The sequence below is a fragment of the Saccharomyces paradoxus genome (genome assembly GCF_002079055.1).
Source record: "Saccharomyces paradoxus strain CBS432 chromosome XII sequence".
NCBI lineage: Eukaryota > Fungi > Ascomycota > Saccharomycetes > Saccharomycetales > Saccharomycetaceae > Saccharomyces > Saccharomyces paradoxus.
In genome coordinates, this window is record NC_047498.1 from 398,538 (window position 1) to 420,766 (window position 22,229).

The 22,229-nt window shown below is 40.6% G+C and overlaps 11 protein-coding genes and 1 non-coding gene across 12 annotated transcripts; 9 read left to right on the forward strand and 3 right to left on the reverse strand.

The window, feature by feature from the left end:
* Nucleotides 1-46: 46 nt before the first annotated feature.
* USB1 (phosphoric diester hydrolase) lies at nucleotides 47-919 on the reverse strand (the record flags this gene model as incomplete). Its single annotated transcript, XM_033912010.1, has 1 exon — nucleotides 47-919. One exon carries the CDS (start codon nucleotides 917-919, stop codon nucleotides 47-49), a length of 873 nt encoding a protein of 290 aa, XP_033767901.1.
* Nucleotides 920-1,210: 291 nt separating this feature from the next.
* On the forward strand, nucleotides 1,211-2,959 carry CKI1 (bifunctional choline kinase/ethanolamine kinase CKI1; the record flags this gene model as incomplete). The annotated part of the gene is made up of 1 exon (XM_033912011.1): nucleotides 1,211-2,959. The coding sequence occupies one exon, from the start codon at nucleotides 1,211-1,213 to the stop codon at nucleotides 2,957-2,959; it is 1,749 nt and encodes a 582-aa protein (XP_033767902.1).
* Nucleotides 2,960-3,485: 526 nt separating this feature from the next.
* PDC5 (indolepyruvate decarboxylase 5) lies at nucleotides 3,486-5,177 on the forward strand (the record flags this gene model as incomplete). The annotated part of the gene is made up of 1 exon (XM_033912012.1): nucleotides 3,486-5,177. The coding sequence occupies one exon, from the start codon at nucleotides 3,486-3,488 to the stop codon at nucleotides 5,175-5,177; it is 1,692 nt and encodes a 563-aa protein (XP_033767903.1).
* Nucleotides 5,178-5,956: 779 nt separating this feature from the next.
* Nucleotides 5,957-8,200, forward strand: SLX4 (Slx4p; the record flags this gene model as incomplete). Its single annotated transcript, XM_033912013.1, has 1 exon — nucleotides 5,957-8,200. One exon carries the CDS (start codon nucleotides 5,957-5,959, stop codon nucleotides 8,198-8,200), a length of 2,244 nt encoding a protein of 747 aa, XP_033767904.1.
* Nucleotides 8,201-8,491: 291 nt separating this feature from the next.
* Nucleotides 8,492-9,349, reverse strand: TIS11 (Tis11p; the record flags this gene model as incomplete). Its single annotated transcript, XM_033912014.1, has 1 exon — nucleotides 8,492-9,349. The coding sequence occupies one exon, from the start codon at nucleotides 9,347-9,349 to the stop codon at nucleotides 8,492-8,494; it is 858 nt and encodes a 285-aa protein (XP_033767905.1).
* Nucleotides 9,350-9,691: 342 nt separating this feature from the next.
* On the forward strand, nucleotides 9,692-10,795 carry RKM5 (S-adenosylmethionine-dependent methyltransferase; the record flags this gene model as incomplete). The annotated part of the gene is made up of 1 exon (XM_033912015.1): nucleotides 9,692-10,795. One exon carries the CDS (start codon nucleotides 9,692-9,694, stop codon nucleotides 10,793-10,795), a length of 1,104 nt encoding a protein of 367 aa, XP_033767906.1.
* Nucleotides 10,796-11,119: 324 nt separating this feature from the next.
* On the forward strand, nucleotides 11,120-14,077 carry NHA1 (Nha1p; the record flags this gene model as incomplete). Its single annotated transcript, XM_033912016.1, has 1 exon — nucleotides 11,120-14,077. One exon carries the CDS (start codon nucleotides 11,120-11,122, stop codon nucleotides 14,075-14,077), a length of 2,958 nt encoding a protein of 985 aa, XP_033767907.1.
* A 139-nt stretch (nucleotides 14,078-14,216) lies between these two features.
* Nucleotides 14,217-16,139, reverse strand: SLS1 (Sls1p; the record flags this gene model as incomplete). The annotated part of the gene is made up of 1 exon (XM_033912017.1): nucleotides 14,217-16,139. One exon carries the CDS (start codon nucleotides 16,137-16,139, stop codon nucleotides 14,217-14,219), a length of 1,923 nt encoding a protein of 640 aa, XP_033767908.1.
* Nucleotides 16,140-16,339: 200 nt separating this feature from the next.
* RRN5 (Rrn5p) lies at nucleotides 16,340-17,428 on the forward strand (the record flags this gene model as incomplete). The annotated part of the gene is made up of 1 exon (XM_033912018.1): nucleotides 16,340-17,428. The coding sequence occupies one exon, from the start codon at nucleotides 16,340-16,342 to the stop codon at nucleotides 17,426-17,428; it is 1,089 nt and encodes a 362-aa protein (XP_033767909.1).
* A 413-nt stretch (nucleotides 17,429-17,841) lies between these two features.
* On the forward strand, nucleotides 17,842-19,275 carry PUT1 (proline dehydrogenase; the record flags this gene model as incomplete). Its single annotated transcript, XM_033912019.1, has 1 exon — nucleotides 17,842-19,275. The coding sequence occupies one exon, from the start codon at nucleotides 17,842-17,844 to the stop codon at nucleotides 19,273-19,275; it is 1,434 nt and encodes a 477-aa protein (XP_033767910.1).
* Nucleotides 19,276-19,897: 622 nt separating this feature from the next.
* Nucleotides 19,898-19,969, forward strand: SPAR_Ltrna5D. The gene has a single exon. It is a non-coding gene; the product is annotated as a tRNA-Asp (tRNA).
* A 128-nt stretch (nucleotides 19,970-20,097) lies between these two features.
* On the forward strand, nucleotides 20,098-22,158 carry DPH6 (diphthine--ammonia ligase; the record flags this gene model as incomplete). The annotated part of the gene is made up of 1 exon (XM_033912020.1): nucleotides 20,098-22,158. The coding sequence occupies one exon, from the start codon at nucleotides 20,098-20,100 to the stop codon at nucleotides 22,156-22,158; it is 2,061 nt and encodes a 686-aa protein (XP_033767911.1).
* Nucleotides 22,159-22,229: the final 71 nt, after the last annotated feature.

A 22,229-nucleotide genomic window follows, 5' to 3' on the forward strand; every position in this document is an offset into this window, starting at 1 on the left:
CGTTTTCAATGCCCGGGTTTCCTTGGGCGGCTATTCCTTTAACACTTTAGTTAAAAGGGATTCTAATGGAGCGGCGGTTTTCATCACAGTAGATAGAGTTAACCAAGAGCTCTGGCTGGTATGTGAATTCATTGTCGAGCAGCAAAAGTGCACCTATCGACTCGTTAAGTAGTTGATAACGTTTTAACGTGGCTTTTGAAGGGTTGCTGGCTATGGCAATTGAAATATGTAAGCACTGCCTACTTACAATTAGATCCTGATAGTTTGAAATGCCTGATTTCTGAAGTGCTTTACCTATTATCATTTTGAAAGGAGAAAGTTGTGTCCTATTGGAGTGTTCTGATACAGGGAGACCGAGGTACAAGGTATTGGCCCGTTCTGATATATACAACTTTGGATATGGGCAAATTTGAAGTGTAAAAGGGGCTATTTTATGATTTTGTAAACCGTTGCGTATTTCTTGAATGAAAATATGTCTTTGTTCTTCAGTTTCAAACAATAACGATCGGGTTAAGGAAATGTGTAAAGGTTTGGGGGCCCCCAAATGCGAAATGAACAACGGATCAAAATCCGCCAGTTGAAACGGATTGGTATATCCCTGTTTCATAAAAGTTTCTTTATATTTACATATGATCTTCTGGAGTTGTCGGTGAATCGCTGGAGTTGGACGCCACTCAAAATATGTGAATGAACGCCAAAACCGACTTATATTCATATCCTGGTGCTCGTACTTTTGTAAGTTCGGAGTGATGTGGTACTTCAATATGATTGAATCCGGGATTTCAGGCAAATCAGTGGAATCTGCTCTTTGTATACTAGTTTCCTCCGTGTGTTCGATTTCGATCTTAGCTTTGTTACCACTTTCGCTCTCGGTATCACTACCGTCACTGCTAGAATAATCTGCAGATAGAAATTCCATAAGCTGTTTCCTTTTCTAAATGATTGATGGCCTCTTTCACTTTAGAATACCACCAACAGATGTCGCTCTTGTTCTTTGTTCTTTGTTCTTTCTGGTATAATATTCACATGGTACTCTACCTTTTTCCTCGTTGCCCACCGGCCGGTTAAATCTCGAAGCGACAGAATTGTAGCTCTGTGGCTGTAAGGATAAGCCAAATTGAAAAGACATAGCACTAGCACAACAATACATAGTTTTTTTGAAATATTCTATAGATTATACACACACAGATCCACATAAACTAGAACAAAAATGGTACCAGAATCTCGTCCAGGGAGTGTAAGAAGTTACTCGGTGGGTTACCAGGCAAGGTCCAGATCAAGTTCTCAGAGAAGACATTCGTTAACACGCCAACATTCCTCTCAAAGATTAATTAGAACCATCAGCATCGAGTCTGATATTTCAAATATTACTGATGATGACGATTTGAGAGCTGTCGATGGGGGGGTGGCGGATCTTGAATTGGACGTCTCCGAAACCGCAAATAAGGGACCAAGAAGAGCGTCAGCAACAGATGTCACGGATAGTTTAGGCTCAACTTCATCGGAATACATTGAGATTCCCTTTGTTAAGGAAACATTGGATGCAAGTTTACCTCTAGATTATCTGAAACAGGACATATTGAACCTTATTCAGAGTTTGAAGATATCCAAATGGTACAACAACAGGAAAGTTCAACCGGTAGCTCAAGATATAAACTTGGTGAAGATCTCTGGTGCAATGACAAATGCAATCTTCAAAGTTGAATATCCTAAGTTGCCATCATTACTGTTGAGAATATACGGACCGAACATTGACAACATCATTGACAGGGAGTATGAGTTGCAGATTTTAGCTAGACTTTCGTTGAGGAATATAGGTCCCTCCCTTTACGGCTGTTTTGTAAATGGTAGATTTGAGCAGTTTTTGGAGAATTCTAAGACTTTAACAAAAGATGACATTAGAAACTGGAAGAACTCTCAAAGGATTGCAAGAAGAATGAAGGAATTGCATGTAGGCGTGCCTCTTTTGAGTTCAGAAAGGAAGAATGGATCAGCTTGCTGGCAAAAGATTAAGCAGTGGTTGCGCACGATTGAAAAAGTCGACCAATGGGTGGGGGACCCTAAAAACATCGAAAGGTCTTTGTTGTGTGAGAACTGGTCCAAGTTTATAGATATTGTCGATAGATATCACAAGTGGCTTATTTCCCAAGAACAGGGCATAGAGCAAGTCAATAAGAATCTTGTCTTCTGCCACAATGATGCTCAATACGGCAATTTGCTTTTCACAGCACCTGTGATGAACACACCGAGTTTATACACTGCGCCTTCGTCTACATCACTGGTTTCACAATCGAGCTCCTTATTCCCTTCGGACTCTAATGTTATAGTAGATGATATAATCAACCCGCCAAAGCAAGAACAAAGCCAAGATTCAAAGTTGGTCGTTATTGATTTTGAATATGCAGGCGCCAATCCCGCCTCATATGATCTAGCAAATCATCTTTCTGAGTGGATGTATGATTACAACAATGTTAAGGCTCCACATGAATGCCACGCTGATAGATATCCCGATAAAGAACAGGCTTTGAATTTCTTATACTCCTATGTTTCGCATCTAAGGGGTGGGGCTAAAGAACCTATTGATGAAGAGGTTCAGAGACTCTACAAGTCGATCATTCAATGGAGACCCACCGTACAACTATTTTGGTCACTCTGGGCTATCCTACAAAGCGGTGAATTAGAGAAAGAAAAAGCCTTCACTGCCACCACCAGAGAAGAAATCGGGCCCAATGGAAAAAAATACATCATCAAGACTGAGCCTGAAAACCTTGGAGAAGACTTTGCTGAAAATGAAGACGAGCCTGAGACTGGTGTCAGCATTGACACGTTCGATTATATGGCTTACGGCCGCGACAAGATTGCGGTCTTTTGGGGTGACCTCATTGGCTTAGGCATAATCACCGAAAAAGAATGCGAAAATTTCAGCTCTTTCAAGTTCCTCGATACTAGTTATTTGTAATGGCTATACGATTTCCTTCAACAAAGGCCAGGGAAATAAAGCAAATGACAATACCACCATTCTTTTACTTTTCTTTTTACTGTCGCTAGCACCTGTACGGTTGCAACCAGGTGAGAATCCTTCTAATGCATACTTTATGCGTTTATGCGTCTTGGGCCCCCTTGGAAAAAATTGATTTTCACCGTAAATGCATACCGCATGCGTTTATGGGAAAAGCCTCCATATCCAAAGATCGCGTTTCTTTTGAACAAACTAATACGTAAACTTGCATTAAGGTAAGATTATATCAGAAATGTGTTGCAAGAAATGCATTATGCAATTTTTTGTTTATGATGATCTCTCGAAAAAAATTTCATATGATGAGACTTGGTTAATGCAGCGGCACTTGCTAGAAGAACTTGTATATAAGAGCTGCCATTCTCGATCAATATATTTTAATGAGTTGGGTTCCTCTCTTCATTATTACATATACTTCACATAACCAATCTCAAAGAGAACAACACACTACAATAATAAGAAGAACATAATGTCTGAAATAACCTTAGGTAAATATTTATTCGAAAGATTGAGCCAAGTCAACTGTAACACCGTTTTTGGTTTGCCAGGTGACTTTAACTTGTCTCTTTTGGATAAGCTTTATGAAGTCAAAGGTATGAGATGGGCTGGTAACGCTAACGAATTGAACGCTGCTTACGCCGCTGATGGTTACGCTCGTATCAAGGGTATGTCCTGTATCATCACCACCTTCGGTGTTGGTGAATTGTCTGCTTTGAATGGTATTGCCGGTTCTTACGCTGAACACGTCGGTGTTTTGCACGTTGTTGGTGTTCCATCCATCTCTTCTCAAGCTAAGCAATTGTTGTTGCATCATACCTTGGGTAACGGTGACTTCACTGTTTTCCACAGAATGTCTGCAAACATTTCTGAAACCACTGCCATGATCACTGACATTGCTAACGCTCCAGCTGAAATTGACAGATGCATCAGAACCACCTACACTACTCAAAGACCAGTCTACTTAGGTTTGCCAGCTAACTTGGTTGACTTGAATGTCCCAGCTAAGTTGTTGGAAACTCCAATTGACTTGTCTCTAAAGCCAAACGACGCTGAAGCTGAAGCCGAAGTTGTTAGAACTGTTATTGAAATGATCAAGGATGCTAAGAACCCAGTTATCTTGGCCGATGCTTGTGCTTCTAGACATGATGTTAAGGCTGAAACCAAGAAGTTGATCGACTTGACTCAATTCCCAGTCTATGTCACCCCAATGGGTAAGGGTGCCATTGACGAACAACATCCAAGATACGGTGGTGTTTACGTTGGTACCTTGTCTAGACCAGAAGTTAAGAAGGCTGTCGAATCTGCCGATTTGATATTGTCTATCGGTGCTTTGTTGTCTGATTTCAACACTGGTTCTTTCTCTTACTCTTACAAGACCAAGAACATTGTTGAATTCCACTCTGACCATATCAAGATTAGAAACGCCACCTTCCCAGGTGTCCAAATGAAATTTGCCTTGCAAAAATTGTTGGGTGCTATTCCAGAAGTCGTAAAGGACTACAAACCTGTTGCTGTTCCAGCTAGAGTTCCAATTAACAAGTCTACTCCAGCTAACACCCCAATGAAACAAGAATGGATGTGGAACCAATTGGGTAGCTTCTTGAGAGAAGGTGATATTGTTATTGCTGAAACTGGTACTTCCGCTTTCGGTATCAACCAAACTACTTTCCCAACAGACGTATACGCTATCGTCCAAGTCTTGTGGGGTTCCATTGGTTTCACGGTTGGTGCTCTATTGGGTGCTACTATGGCCGCTGAAGAACTTGATCCAAAGAAGAGAGTCATTTTATTCATTGGTGACGGTTCTTTACAATTGACTGTTCAAGAAATCTCCACTATGATTAGATGGGGTTTGAAGCCATACATTTTTGTCTTGAACAACAATGGTTACACCATTGAAAAATTGATTCACGGTCCTCATGCCGAGTATAATGAAATTCAAGGTTGGGACCACTTGGCCTTATTGCCAACTTTCGGTGCCAGAAACTACGAAACTCACAGAATTGCTACCACTGGTGAATGGGACAAGTTGACTCAAGACAAGGACTTCCAAGACAACTCTAAAATCAGAATGATTGAAGTTATGTTGCCAGTCTTCGATGCTCCACAAAACTTGGTTAAGCAAGCTCAATTGACTGCCGCTACGAACGCTAAACAATAAGCTAATTGACATAAAAATTCATGATTCGACGTTTGTGTATTTTTTTACTCTTGAAGGTTATAGATGTTTAGGTAAATAATTGGCATAAATATAGTTTTAGTATTATAATAAATTCTGATTTGATAAAATAGAAACCTACTACCATTTACTACATAATGTTTGTACTTTTTCGGTCTTTTTTCCTGTTATCTTCTTGAAGAAAGAGGTTTTATCTTTGCCATACTTTATTATCTATAAACTGGATACCATTTTTTTTTATATTGATTATTAGTGAATAATTTTATTCACGAGTTTTAAATTGCCTAATTCTTAAATATTGGAACAAAACAAAAATACAACAATGAACGATTTCTAGTTTTGCTAACAAGCTGAGTTTCACGGCACGACGTATTATTTATGGTATATCAAAGGAATCAGGCCAATAAGGTCTTCCCACTTAAATCGATACTATCATTTTACTATTGACGTTCATGCTTCCTAAAAAGGTGTTCTTGTTTGATGGGGAATCACTGACACAAGACCATTTTTTATGCTTTATAATCTTTGTAGAAAAACAAAAGAACTTGCTCTGCTACGATGATGATTTCATTTCTTTTTCTCTTAAGTTTCCATTATATATTTTTAATGTAGGTTCTTAGTCAGTGGCTTTTTGTTTAATTTATAACGCGAAGGCTGTATACTAAAAATATGGAGATGGATAGAACTGCGAACGGCCAAAAGGGGTATTATCTATCTCTTTTCTCTAAGAATCATCACTAGCCAGATCAAGGAACTAAATAATGGAGCTCCAAAGAGCACAGCGGAATCTGAAGTTTTTACAAAACGAGGATTTTATGAATATTACCGATCAGGCTAACCTGAATGGTGAGAGCCAGAGGGCCTATTCGTTAGGAATGGAAACTCAAGTACCGGAAGTGCAGTTTTCCCTATCATCTGACGATGATTCTATAGGTACGCAAGAAGAACACGTTACTGCACACAAATTACTTGTGGCGAAAGAAACAACAAAAAAAGATACGGAAAGTAACAAAGATGTCGATATAAGTTTTGACCCAACCGGTATTTCCCAACCTGATTTAGGAGAACCAAATATAGTTGAGGAGAATGTATTCATTAACACCCAAATTCAAAGCCGGCTTGATGACGCAGAGGAGGAAACAAATCTCAAGTTAAAACTTAAGCAATTCAAGTATTCGTTCAAGGACAATAACGCAAGTGGCTGCCACAACAATGCAAATATAGTGGCAAAAAGAAGGCCAGCAATAAGGAAAACCAATCCAAAACTCAAGCCAAAAACTAAGAGTAAACGAGACCCTAATATTATCAAAAATATAACTGATTTTAATATTAATAACTACGAACGTTCAAGGACCGCCAGCTTATTAAAGCAATTATCTGGTAAACACAAGAAGGTTTTGGATATAATAAAGACCCAAAATGAAGGAAGCAATGGTGAATCTTCCAAAGCAAGGAATAGCAAGAGTGAAAAAGCTACTTTTGATACTTATAGTGAGCAGGAGTGGAAATATGTTATGAAACTTTTTTTACAGAAGTTTCCTCACAGTGAGGAAACGGACTTGAATGAAGTCCAGAAATTTCTATATGGATGCGAACAAAGTTCGAGTTCTTTAGACAATCAAAAAACCTCACAACAAAAACTTTGGACAGCGTCACAATTACCACCTGAGCTTCCCGATGAAACTATCCAACCAGAGCAGGAAGCAAGGATACGAGATACCCAGAGTGCAGTAAATTTCTTATCGTTATCCCAAGTAATGGATGACAAAAGTGAAATTATGAAAGACGAAGAAAGCATAATTATGTCAGGGGGAGTTTCTACAGGCTCCCAAGAATATGGAAACAAGTTAGAGCCACAACTAACAGTAGGAAACGTTGTTGATGAAAATATTGAACTAACTGTGGGAACACGTATAAATGGATTTTCACTTACCGATTACAAAGCTTACAGACATATGCCCGTTGAGGTAAATACAAGATGTGAAAACAGTAAGAGTAATGACTATGACGACATATCTGTTGTTTCAGATACTACAGATGAGACGTCTACATTATTTCCGCTAGATCAGTACCGATATGTTTTCTTAGAAAATGATGAAAAACCGCCATTAACCACTGATACCATAGGCAGCACGCAATTCTTCACCCCAAACACATCACCATTGGATGGGATAATCGATTTAACACAGGAATCATTCAAAGCTGTTCGGTCGTTAATATCACCTTTGAAGGTAGAAAACAATAAGACAAGAACAACATCACAGGCACTGAATCAGGTTCAGGTCCCAGCTACAAGAACCCCCACAATTGTTCCTCAAAAGGACCTTACTAAAGCGTTAAAAACTGAACAAGAAATGAGTGATATAGGAAGTTTTATCAGGGTTAAATTATTGCGAAAGAACGCAGGTATGCTAAACCCAGAACTAATGAAACATAGCTGTTATAGAGTTGAGGCAAATGATTCTGAAGAAGAAGAGACAGAATTAGATGACCAATTGTGCATTGCTGATATTCAATTGGCAGACTCCACCAAAATTTCGACTGAAGTATCCATACAGAATCCTGGCAACAACATTAATGATGTCTCTGATGCAAGTCCCACAACTTCACCCGAGAAATTACGTGAAATCATCATGTCACAATCAATGAAAGAACTTCGACAAAGCTTGAAATCAGTTGGGCTAAAACCTATGAGGACGAAGGTCGAAATCATCCAATCTTTACAAACCGCATCACAAATTCTCTCCATAGCCAACCCAGGTAATAATGACGAGCATCGTGGGGTGGCAAATTTCAGTAAGATAGAAATATTTGATCATTTAACCGAACTAATCCAAGCTTTCCCTGATTTTTTGGAACGGATATATACCTTTGAACCCATTCCACTGAATGAGTTAATCGAAAAGCTATTCAGCGCCGAGCCGTTTGTTTCACAAATCGACGAAATGACCATCAGGGAATGGGCCGATGTTCAAGGAATATGTCTGAGAAACGATAAAAAGTAGTGCAGAGTACTTGAGAATTTGACAAAACAAAACAAAAAAAAACAAAAAAAAAACAAAACAAAACAAACGTTACGTATGAGTGATGAATATACGTACACAAATATGCATATATACCGTCATGAAGTAGCTTAACTTAAATAAAAGGTTTTTTTTTTAAAAGAGTTGCCAATATCGCAAACATGAAAATGAGTATAAAAAAAAAAGCAGAAAAAAAAAAGCATAACGTGAAGAAAAGATAATAAATAATTGGGATTTAGTTAGGACGCCGGTCTGGCTAGGCCAGGAACAGTTTTACCAGGTCATCCTCTGTAAAGCTTTCACCTTAACATTTAGATTCTTCTTCTTGGTGGAGCTCCGACCATTGCTTCTCTTTTCGTCAGATTGCTTGCTGGTCGAAGAGACGTTACAGTAAGTACCAGCTCTTACGTAAACAGCAATGTCGTTGTCGTCACCATGTTTGAAGCAGCATCTTCTGCCATAAGGACAATAACCTAGTTTCTCCCAATTCACACAGGGCTTCGTCCTGAAATTCTTACACGATCTCTTGACCTTCAATTCTCCAAGTCCGTGAGCAAACTGGCACTTGCTGCCATAGGGACAACTTCCCTTTAATGTGAACGATTCGCACAGTTCTGTCTTGTATAGTTGTTTTGGGGTTTCCTGCAGTTGGCTTTTCACTTTGGGTTGAGCTGAAGATTCCTTCTGTGATGAAAAAGGAGCATCATCTTTGAGTTTTTGTTGAGATAACTGCTGCAAATTCTGTGAAGTTAATGGCAATTGTGAAGATTTTGGGACGTAATCTGGATTTATCCGTACCTCCAGTTTCTTCTTAAAAGTACTGGGTGCACTGTTATTCAGGCTGGCGGATGGAAGGAAAGGGTTTATCAATTGTGGATCATAGAGTAGCCCTGGCTGAATAGCGTTCTTATGCTTTGGTGGAGAGAGCGAAACTGCCGAAGATATCTCGCTACTCGTTTCCTGTATGTTGTCCTCGTTTAAAATGGTCTTGTTGTAGTAATCCTCCAATTCCCTGATGTTGATCTGATACTGGTAATCATTTAATGGGTTTTGCTCTTGATCGGTAGAAAACAACGACGTCAAGTCAGTCTTCTGAGATTCTGGTCTAGTATATGATAATGGGGCCCACATCTTGCGCTATTTTTTACGTATTGAATTTGCAGAACTATTTCTGTCAAGATGCACCAATACATCCTATCAAGAACCTCCAAGTCTCACCAACGATTATAATCTCTCTCAGATATATATACAAAGCTACGTGTAGAGAGATTGAGCCGAGATTGTTGGCACAATGCACCCAGCTGCATGTGCCATTGTGCATCTACACCTCCAAATTAGGGTGTGGATTGGCGTCGTCTTCTTTAATGGGGGTGCATTTTGCGGCGCCGCGACAAATAAAGAGAACTGGCCAGGGCAGTGCTATCAAGAAGAAAGAATGGTTACGGCAGCGAAGACGCAAATGGGCTAGGCAGAATGTCATTCAAGTTATGGCTACTGGATGAGGAAACAATATACGAGCACGTGTTCGAACGGTACATGCAATTGGAGGGCCAATCCGGGAAACTGCCCCAGGATTTGGGTATTCAGGATAGAAGCGGTTGTGTGTTAGAGATAGCGATTGAACCCTCTGGGCTGGAAAGCGGTAAAAAGAAAAAGCGAGTGAGAAGAAGAAATAAGGCTGACGCTTTTGAAGAAGATCGGGAGGTCGCTGTGGACAGCTATCATGTTAGTGTGGAGCAATCCATATCGAGCTTACACTCGTCCAGGGACAACGGCAACTCCACCACAGGATACGTTTTATGGTCTACGACACCTTTCTTCATCAACTGGCTGCTGTATAATGCTAGCGCTGCACCTTTCCGTCTTGGTACACAGGTAGAAGTAGTCCGCGGATCTCCTTGTGAGGGGCACATGCTTGAGTTGCCTAAGCTGATCGACCTTACAGGCGCTGATCACAGCAAGAGATGTATCTTAGAACTTGGAGCAGGAATAGCAGGTATTCTACCCGTGGTTCTTGGTAACTTCGTCGACATCTATGTGTCAACAGATCAGAAGGGCATTCTTAATAAACTGAAAGATAACATAATGGAAAATCTTTCGCAGTTGACCAGAAAGCAGTGCATTTCCGAGTCACTAAGATTGGAACTTCCGACCCTCGAACCAGTTGACAATGGCGCCACCGCCACAAAGTCGGCCCTACCTAAATCTACATTGAATTTGGAAGTAGCTGCTCTCGACTGGGAGAAGATAAACTTGCAAGACAAAAAGACACACTCTCTGCATCCTGAGTTGTCACTCATAGGTGAAACATGCTCCTCCGTATATGTTATAGCTATGGACGTCATATACAACGAGTACCTCATAGATCCGTTCCTGAAGACGCTCGAGCAACTTAAACACTGGTTCCGAATAACCTACAGCCTACAATTCCACGCCCTCGTGGGAATACACTTGCGTTCACAAGAGGTGACAACACTGTTCCTGGAGAAAGCAATCATAGAACATGACTTCACGGTTTACGATATCATTGACCAGGTCCTACAGGAGTCTCGCTTCAATTTTTATCTTATTAGCTAGTCCCGTATATAATAATAGAAACTATATAATACTAATAATCTTATTTTTTTTTTTTGCGATGCGGCAGTGCCTCTTCCCCTCCGTACGGATTGGGAAGATTTTCATTTTGATTAGCAAGGGCACTAAGCCATCTATGTGTGCGATAGCTAATAATCTAGAAGTTGCTGGCTCCGCTATCGTCAAGAGAAACAGTTTAGCGATTTGCATAGATTGCACCGTTCCGCACATTTAATTTTTGAGCTTCATTTACCGTTGCACCTATTCTTCCCAAGCATCGTGCTTTTTTGTACATTATAAAGGAAATCCTAAACTCAGCTAGATATTATGGCTATCTGGGAGCAACTAGAAGTCTCCAAGGCCCACGTCGCTTATGCTTGTGTTGGTGTCTTTTCATCGATCTTTTCCTTGTTCTCCCTTTATGTCAAGGAGAAGCTTTATATTGGTGAGTCCACCGTAGCAGGTATATTTGGGCTAATCGTGGGTCCGGTTTGCTTGAACTGGTTTAATCCTTTGAACTGGGGGAATTCAGACAGTATAACATTAGAAATAACAAGAATAGTATTATGTTTGCAAATTTTCGCCGTTGCCGTGGAACTGCCACGGAAGTATATGCTGAAACATTGGGTATCTGTGACAATGCTATTATTGCCAGTGATGACAGCTGGATGGCTTATAATTGGTCTCTTTGTTTGGATTCTTATACCTGGTTTAAACTTCTCAGCTAGTCTGTTAATCTCTGCATGTATTACCGCAACAGATCCTATTTTGGCGCAGTCGGTCGTTTCCGGTAAGTTTGCACAAAGAGTCCCTGGTCACTTAAGAAATCTACTATCTGCGGAGTCAGGCTGTAATGATGGTATGGCCTTTCCTTTTTTATTTCTTTCTATGAATTTAATCCTGCATCCCGGTAATGGAAGAGAAATTGTTAAAGATTGGATTTGCGTTACTATCCTATACGAGTGTCTGTTCGGATGCTTACTAGGTTGTTTCATTGGTTATATCGGCAGAATCACCATCAGGTTTGCCGAAAAGAAAAACATCATCGATCGTGAGTCGTTCTTAGCGTTTTACGTTGTCCTGGCATTCATGTGTGCTGGGTTCGGCTCCATTTTGGGTGTGGATGACCTATTGGTGTCATTTGCAGCCGGTGCAACTTTCGCATGGGATGGGTGGTTTTCTCAAAAGACACAAGAGAGTAATGTTTCCACCGTGATTGATCTGCTGCTAAACTATGCGTATTTTATCTATTTTGGTGCCATTATACCGTGGAGTCAATTCAACAACGGTGAAATTGGTACGAACGTCTGGCGTTTAATTATACTTTCGATAGTGGTCATCTTTTTACGTAGGATTCCTGCGGTCATGATATTGAGACCACTTATACCTGATATAAAATCGTGGCGTGAGGCACTTTTCGTGGGTCATTTTGGTCCTATTGGTGTTGGCGCCATTTTTGCCGCTATATTAGCTCGTGGAGAATTAGAATCTACCTTTAGTGAGGAACCCACTCCTTTAAATGTTGTACCGTCAAAAGAAGTAACTAAACACTGGCAGCTAATAGCGTGTATATGGCCGATAACTTGTTTCTTCATTGTTACTTCTATTATAGTTCATGGTTCTTCAGTTGCGATCATAACCCTTGGCCGTCATTTGAACACGATAACGTTAACCAAGACATTCACTACACACACCACCAATGGCGATAATGGGAAAACTTCTTGGATGCAAAGATTGCCATCATTGGATAAAGCTGGACGATCATTTTCGTTGCATCGTATGGATACTCAAATGACTCTATCAGGGGACGAAGGTGAAGAGGAAGGAGGAGGAGGTCGTAAAGGACTGGCAGGAGGTGAAGATGAAGAAGGATTAAACAATGATCAAATTGGTAGCGTCGCAACGAGCGGAATTCCTGCAAGACCCGCTGGTGGTATGCCAAGAAGGAGAAAATTAACAAGGAAGGAGAAAAGATTAAACAGAAGACAGAAACTAAGGAACAAGGGTAGAGAGATATTTTCATCGAGATCTAAAAACGAAATGTATGATGACGATGAGTTGAACGATCTGGGTCGAGAAAGGCTGCAAAAGGAAAAAGAAGCGCGCGCCGCCACATTTGCATTGAGCACAGCTGTCAATACACAACATAATGAAGAGATTGGAATGGGTGGAGATGATGAAGAAGATGAATACACACCAGAGAAGGAATATAGCGACAACTACAATAACACACCAAGCTTTGAATCATCTGCAAGGTCTTCATCTCTCCGAGAGGGAACTTATATACCAAAAAATCGTTATGATGAAGAAGAGACAGAAAGTGAAATTGAAAGCGAAGATGAGACAGAAGATGAAAGTGAAAGGTCAATGGCCAGCAGCGAAGAAAGAAGAATTCGGAAAATGAAAGAGGAGGAAATGAAACCTGGTACTGCTTATTTAGATGGTAATAGAATGATCATCGAGAATAAGCAAGGTGAAATCTTGAACCAAGTAGATATAGAGGATCGTAATGGGGGAAAAGATGAGAATGCCAGTGTTGATAGTACGACCCATTCAAGTTTAACCACCACAATGACTAATGCCTCCAGTAGTAGTGGGGGAAGGTTAAAGAGAATTTTAACCCCTACATCTTTAGGAAAGATACATTCATTAGTGGACAAAGGGAAAGATAAAAATAAAAACAACAAGTATCATGCATTTAAGATAGACAACTTGTTAATCATCGAAAATGAGGATGGTGATGTTATAAAAAGATACAAGATAAATCCACATAAACCTGATGATGATAAAAGTAAGAACCGTCCAAGGAACGATAGTGTCGTGTCAAGGGCCTTAACAGCCGTCGGATTAAAGAGCAAGGCGAACAGCGGCATACCACCTCCGCTAGATGAAGAAAAAGCTATCGAGGGACCTTCCAAGAAGGGTCCTGGGATGTTAAAGAAAAGGACGTTAACACCTGCACCACCGAGAGGAGTTCAAGGCTCGTTAGATCTTGAAGATGATCCATCGTCTGAGGAGGATTTGGGCGATAGTTATAACATGGACGATAGTGAAGATTACGACGATAATGCTTACGAATCAGAAACTGAATTCGAAAGGCAAAGGAGGTTAAATGCGTTAGGTGAGATGACGGCACCGGCGGATCAAGATGACGAAGAGTTGCCACCTTTACCTGTGGAGGCACAAGTGGGAAATGATGGTCCAGGTACCGCGGAGGGAAAAAAGAAACAAAAGAGTGCTGCTGTTAAATCGGCTCTATCAAAAACGCTTGGTCTCAATAAGTAATTTATTATTATACAAAGATATATTATTTTGGTATATGTATAAACGTAATGCTTTTTTTTTATTTACACGTGTCGAAAGTTATAGGAGATGCGGTGGGGGTGGGGTATGCGGTGTCGTCATTTTTCCGTTTCTTTTAAACTCAAAAGTCTAAAACATCATTAATAAAAGTTTTCAGTGAGGTTTCACCGGGGTCCACATTGATGAAATCCAACTGTCTATAGGAGCCATTGTTTAAAAACCCGCGGCTAATATCAGAATATTGAATGATGTATTTATCATCTTGGGAAGAGTTGGCTGGAAATTGTAAATTCAAGACACGATGAGTCAAAATATCGGTCAATTGGTATTGCTGTACTAGGTTATCCGGTAAAGAAATTGTAATTTTTTTCAGAAGGTTTTGATATCTGTTCAATTTCCAGTGCGACTTGAGAAGAAACTCTTGGAGACCTTTTTGTTCAGATAACCAGGCATCCGGCTTGGTCTGGTCGAAATCAGGAAGAAGATCTTGAATGTAATCTGACGTGATTTTGTAGTCCGTCTGACATTGAGGAGTTCTTAAAATAACGGAATTTTCTTGCAGTTTCAAAAGAGGCCTCATTGAGGTGGTAACAATGTTATCGAATTCGTCAATCTCAAACCAAATTTGCATGAAAGGAGACGACGCGGAGCTAGGAGTGAGTGGCACAGGAGTGAAATTCAACTGTATAAAGGATTGATGCGCGTTTGTTATTAGATGTTGATCAAGAGGCACAGGAGCGGACGATGATGATTCTTTGTGAATTGGTAGATTCAGCAATTTTGAAATGAAACTCTTATGTATTAGAGGTTGGAAAATACTGGAAGAAGAGGCGGACTGTAGGGAGTAACCTAACGTTATTGATAAGGATTGTGAGATAGAGTTGGAAGCGGAGGGAGATGGTGTATTTGTAGACAAGAAGGATTCGTATTGACTGATCTGCGCATCTGTCAAATGTGATGCGGCGGTAGCAGTGCGAGTTGCTAGATCTGTGCAACTTTTAGGGACGACTGAACGTAACCTTGCCCAATCCTGAGCCTTGTTCAGCCAGTCCAAGTTCTCTAGAGTGTTATTAAACGGATAAAGCTCTGTTTTGAGCGCTAAAGAGGCCATTGTGTGGTGGTGTTGGGTTGTGCGCGGGTTAGAAGCGAGAGCGTTTAACAAGAAGACTTTGGCCATGGATATTTTCTTGGTACTTAGGGCTGAAATCTTGTACGTTTGTGAATCCGGGAGGTATTCAAAAAAAGTGTGAGTTTCCTTTTGAATAAGGTTGATAACGTCTTTTGATGGCGTGAGAGAATATACACGAACGTTTTCATGAGTAATGTTTGACCATATTTTGTTCAAGGATATTTCCGCATATTTGAGCAAACTAGGGGAACCCTTGACAGTCAATTCATTATCCTGGATGGAGATGATAAAGGTCAACCCGAGTTTATTAAAGTTGGTGAGTATTTTACCATTTTGAGTGATGAGCAAAAGGAAAATTTCCCTAGGAGTATCGAACTGGAAAGTCAGAGATGTGGATTTGATGCCCGTGGGAGAGGTGGGTGTTGATATTGGTTGACAGTTCCAGATTTTTTCAATTATATATTGAGATAGTTTGCTTTTCTTCCAGTGCGTCAGATGTAAAGGGGAGTCTGGGTGATGTGTGGAGATGAATTCGCGCAACTGGTAACGATTGTAGCTCGATGTAAGTGACTGGAGGAGAGCGGTATATTCGAGGGAGGGTAGGCTAGCGCTTGTTGGTTTTTTCAATCGGATAGAGTTCAATGCAGAATCCAGCGAGTTCTGCTTTTCAAAGACAAGGAGTTTCGAGCCGAAATCGGCGTTGTCGTCTCCAGTGTCCTTATGGGTACGTCTCTTGGACGGCCTGTGTCTAGGCAGCTTCTGATCATTTTTCACCAGCCCAGATTGAGTAGGGTTCAAGACAACGAATTTCAGATTCTGCGGCAGTTTCTTCTTCCCATGTAGGGGCGAGCTCGGACCCGAGCTTGAATAAAGACGGTAAGTAAGACGGGCGAGCTTCCTGTTGAATTTCCACATATGCTTGCTCTATAATTTTTTCCAGTGCCTTCAAGCTCCGTATATATTACGTACTGGTTTTATTACATGTATATACATAATTTTTTTTTTCAACTTCATTAAATTAAGAAAGGGCGGGCGAAGTGGAAAACAAAAAAACGCAGAGGAATAGAAGTGGAAGAAGAGCTAAGAAAGCACAACGCATACGACGGCCACCGACGATGGAGCACCAACAATTGCAGAAGTACGTTGATTTGTACAATAAGGAGGTCGAGGAATTCTACAATGGTGCCGCATCAGGCCGCCCAAGAGAGTTCCATCCTTCCAAAGTACATATAAAGAGCATCCATGAAAAGGCGAGTACCGCCAATTCTGGCGTAGAAATCTCTAGCCTTGGTGTAGACTGGGATAGCGAAGAGAAAGAAACCTTTTTCTGGTGCCTTTCACGCTATAGTATCCACCGTGTAGACGAGTGGCGCTCATTGTTGCCTCGGAAGAGCGCCATGGAGATCCTGGGTTATTACAGGTTGTTGAGGAGAGCAAGCTTAAGCGCGAGGTCGCGTAAGGCGGGTGATGACGGAGCGCCCATTGCGTACGAAATGAGCGCTGAATGGGTTGCCCTGGAGACAAAACTGAGCGAGGCAGTGACGGCCATCACGGAAGGCGCAGCCGAGGTTGCCGATGAGGAAGGACACAGCGAGGGGCTTATCAATTATGAAAGCTGGAAACGCAGGTGGGTAGCCATCTACTCGCACAGCCGCATCGCGGAGATAAGACCCTTGCCCCGCCACGCGCTGCCGCTATCGCGCAGCGCGACGGAGACACTGGAGCGCTGTGTCCGTCGCTACACACGTGCACTGCTGTGGTGCACGGCACTTGCGGGCATGGCTTCCCGCAGCGTCAGCGCAAGGGCGGCGGGTTCTCGAGGATGCAAGTCGCTACCGACGGTCGTCACTCGGCGGCAAGTCGAGCGTGCTCTATGCACAGAAGCACGTGCACGTGACCTGCACGTGCTTCCCCGACGCATTGCTTTAACACTGCGCAAATGGGAACTGGACTATCCGCGGGAGGGCAAATTGTTCCGCACCAAAGAAATGGCATGTCTGTTTTTACAAAGCCAGTTATCAAGACGGGATGCTCCTCCAGTTCACCAAGACGAAAATCAGGACGAAAATCAGGACAAAAATCAAGAACAAGATACCACTGCAAGTGAAAGTGGAAGCGAAGCAGAAAGGAATGAAATCAACGAAGCGGACTTGTTCCGATCAGCATTACACGAGAATCAGTTGCTAAAATGGTTATCCAAATAAAACATAATGCGAAAATCGCGCAGGGACGTAATTTTTGTTATGTTCTTTTTTTCGCTCATTCTTCCGTTACCTCCACCGCCTCTTTGCTTGAAATCTCCTTTCGGCGATGGCTTTCCGCTTATCACCCTCGGGCTTCGCATCCCGAAAAGCATATCTACACAAGAAAAAATGAATGGTAAACAGTTAATGAATGGCGCTATTTCCCTTATCATCTCATTATTGTACTTGTACTTGCTATCGTGTTTTATCAGGAAAACCCCATAAACTAAGCCCATTTTCTCACCCTTCTGTCTTGTTATATAAGTCTCGCTGAGGGCCAAACACAAACTTCCTAGGTCTGTAGCAGCTCTCTTCTTTCGTCTTTGTATATTATAAACATCGCTATATAGTAATAAAACTAACGCATGCTACAAATGATAGCTTCAAGAAGCTCCTTATTAGTTACTAAATCCCGCCTACCATCGATATGCTACCCTTTGGTAAAGAGGTCCTATGTGTCAAAGACTCCGACGCACTCTAACACGGCCGCTAATCTGATGGTTGAAACTCCAGCCTCTCCCAATACTAATGGCAATAGTGTGATGGCACCCCCTAACTCAGTCAATTTTTTACAGACCCTCCCCAAGAAAGAACTGTTCCAGCTAGGCTTCATCGGTATTGCAACGTTGAACAGGTTCTTCCTTAACACGATCATCAAGATGTTCCCTTACATCCCCGTCCCAGTAATAAAATTTTTCGTCTCTTCCCTATACTGTGGTGGTGAAAACTTCAAAGAAGTCATTGAATGTGGTGAACGTTTACAGAAGAGAGGTATATCGAACATGATGCTTTCATTAACTATCGAAAATTCCGAAGGTACCAAGAGTTTGTCCAGTACTCCAGTAGACAAGATTGTCAAGGAAACCATCAGTTCTGTGCACAACATTCTACTTCCCAATATTATTGGCCAGCTGGAATCCAAGCCAATCAACGACATTGCTCCAGGTTATATTGCTTTAAAACCTTCTGCTTTGGTCGATAACCCTCACGAGGTCCTGTACAATTTTAGTAACCCCGCCTTCAAGACTCAAAGGGACCAACTGATTGAGAATTGCTCTAAGATTACAAAAGAGGTCTTTGAACTGAATCAATCTTTGTTGAAGAAATACCCTGAAAGAAAGGCTCCCTTCTTGGTGTCCACCATAGACGCTGAGAAGTATGATTTGCAAGAAAACGGTGTCTACGAATTACAAAGAATCTTATTTCAAAGATTCAATCCCGCTTCATCTAAACTGATATCGTGTATCGGTACCTGGCAATTATATCTGAGGGACTCCGGTGACCATCTTTTGCACGAATTGAAACTGGCCCAAGAAAGCGGCTACAAACTTGGGTTAAAACTGGTTCGTGGTGCTTATATTCATTCTGAAAAAGACCGTAATCAAATTATCTTTGGTGATAAAACGGGTACTGACGAAAATTACGACCGTATCATCACACAAGTGGTCAATGATTTAATCATTAACGGTGAAGATTCTTATTATGGTCACTTGGTCGTCGCCTCTCATAACTACCAATCCCAAATGCTAGTTACCAATCTGCTAAAGTCCACTCAAGATAACTCTTATGCCAAATCGAATATTGTATTGGGTCAATTACTGGGTATGGCAGATAATGTTACCTATGACCTAATTACTAATCACGGCGCCAAAAACATAATTAAGTACGTTCCATGGGGCCCACCATTGGAAACTAAAGATTATCTTTTGAGAAGATTGCAAGAAAACGGGGATGCTGTGAGATCTGATAATGGCTGGCCATTAATCAAGGCCATAGCAAAGTCGATTCCAAAAAGACTAGGGGTATGAGAGGGCCCTCTTAAATACATCAACTTTCGAAGACAAACAAAAAATAAATTAAAAGTATGCATACATAATTCTGATGTTCTAGTTATATAATATATAAGTAATGATAATAATACTAATTGTAATCCCAATGGTTGGCATTAAATCTGAGAGTTAGATGATATTGACATAATTGTTGAAATTCTATTGTTGATAAAGGCCATAATATTAGGTATACAGAATATACTAGAAGTTCTCCTCGAGGATATAGGAATCCACAAAAGGGAATCGATAGTTCTACAGAGTGTTATTACTTTATCTTCTTTCCTTTTAGACGTTGTCATTCATTATCCTATTACATTATCAATCCTTGCATTTCAGCTTCCATTAGATTGGATGACTGTTTCTCAATCTTTATGCCATCCTCTTGCACCGCATGTGATAATATAATACTAAATAGATGATATTAGAATTTCATTCCAACAAAGATCAACATCCACTCTTCATTATACTAATAACCATTTATCAACAAAAACCTCCTCTAATACGCAAACATGCTTGTTAAATAAGACCTAATTAAGTTTATGGATATGAAAAGAAAACAGAATGAAGAAAGGGTTAAATGTGGTTCCCTGACAGTTTCTAGTCCGTGATAGTTTAATGGTCAGAATGGGCGCTTGTCGCGTGCCAGATCGGGGTTCAATTCCCCGTCGCGGAGATTTTTTTCATTCACTCTTCGAATAAAATGCTTTTTTCACTTAAAAGTATGATGACCAGTCGTCAACCAAAAATACTTTTTTTTTACATAAAACTATATTCATGTTCAAAGATCAATAAACTACTGCCATGAAATTCATAGCACTGATATCAGGTGGAAAAGACTCATTCTACAATATTTTTCACTGTTTGAAGAACAATCATGAATTGATTGCCTTGGGAAATTTACACCCAAGAGAATCAGAAGAACAAGAATTAGACTCTTTCATGTTCCAAACAGTAGGGCATGACTTAATAGACTATTATTCTAAATGTATTGGTGTTCCACTATTTAGACGCTCAATATTACGAAACACTTCTAATAATGTCGAGTTGAATTATACTGCTACTCAGGATGATGAAATCGAAGAGCTGTACGAACTTCTGAGGACTGTCAAAGATAAAATTCCTGATTTAGAAGCTGTTAGTGTAGGGGCCATTCTATCATCCTACCAGAGGACCAGAGTGGAAAATGTCTGTTCCAGATTGGGTCTCGTGGTGCTAAGCTATTTGTGGCAAAGGGATCAAGCTGAGTTGATGAGTGAAATGTGCCTTATGTCCAAAGATGTTGACGGTGATGAAAACGATACTGATTCAGGGAATAAATTTGATGCCAGGATCATCAAGGTAGCAGCAATTGGATTAAACGAGAAACACTTAGGCATGTCCTTGCCTATGATACAACCAGTTCTACACAAACTAAACCAACTTTATCAAGTTCATATCTGTGGAGAGGGTGGAGAGTTTGAAACAATGGTTTTGGATGCACCTTTCTTCAAACACGGATACTTGAAATTGATCAATATCGTTAAATGCAGTGATGGTGAAGTTCACAATGCAAGATTGAACGTAAAATTTCAACCTCGTAATTTGAGCCAAGTTTTTTTACAGGCTCAGTTAGACCAATTACCTGTACCTTCAATTTTTCATAATGACTGGCAAGAATTAACCCAGGTGCTGGCGAAACAAGTTGAAACGAGAGAACGAAGGTTTGGTGATTTTGTGTCAAATACTATAGCGGAGACGTCAATCAATAAAATTAATGACAAGTTGTACATCTCAAACCTACAATCACGTGAAAGCGAAACTGTGGAAGAACAAATTGAGAATATTTTTGCTGAACTGGCTGATATTATGAATTCTAAAGAGATACCACGTAATCATATTCTATCGTCATCGTTATTAATCAAAGATATGTCTAATTTTGGCAAAATTAATAAAATATACAATGAATTTTTAGATTTGGCAAAACACGGACCGTTGCCACCATCAAGAGCCTGCGTAGGTTCGAGATGCCTGCCCGAAAATTGCCACGTACAGTTATCAGTTATCGTCGGTATAAAAAGTAAGTTCAAAGGTAAAATCAACAAGAATAAGGGTGGACTACATGTTCAAGGACGTTCATATTGGGCCCCATGCAATATTGGTCCATACTCTCAAAGCATTTGGTTAAACGATGATGCAAACCAGGTGAGTTTTATTAGTGGGCAAATTGGACTAGTACCACAGTCAATGGAAATACTTGAAACATCTCTCACTGACCAAACAGTTTTGGCATTACAACACTTTGACACCTTGTGTAAAACAATAGGTGCTCAGGAAAAATTGCTAATGACATGCTATATTTCAGACGAGTCCATTCTCAACTCTGTCTGCAAAACTTGGTCGCTTTATTGCTCAAATCTGAGTCATGGATGTGGATCGATGAACAAATCAAATGATATTGAAAGATGCTTAATTCTCGTAAGGATTTCTGAATTACCTAGAGGTGCTGTCGCAGAATTTGGTGGTGTTACTTGTAAGAGATTAATAGTAGATGATAATGATTCCGAGGAAAAAGAAAGGGAAGAAACGGAAGAAAATGAAGATATTTCGCACAAGCTCCGAAAATTAAATTTGAATAGTGAAGCTTTTCATAGCATTACAGTAAGTTTGCCAAGATCTAATAGAAACTTTACTACGGGATTTGTAGATGATAGAGAGAAGTTAGAACTTATCGTCGAAAATACCTCAAAATCAGCCCAGGTAACCCTCTATTATAATCCCGAAGAAACCATCACCTTCCATCACCACATAGAATATTATCCGGTAGAGAAAATTTTCGATTACCGTGGTGTAGAACACCGCTTTGGGTTGCACATTCGTTCCTAACTTTAAATGAAGATCCTATATTTTTTATAAACTTAATAGATATAGACGTCATCTACGCCTGTGGTGGTGAA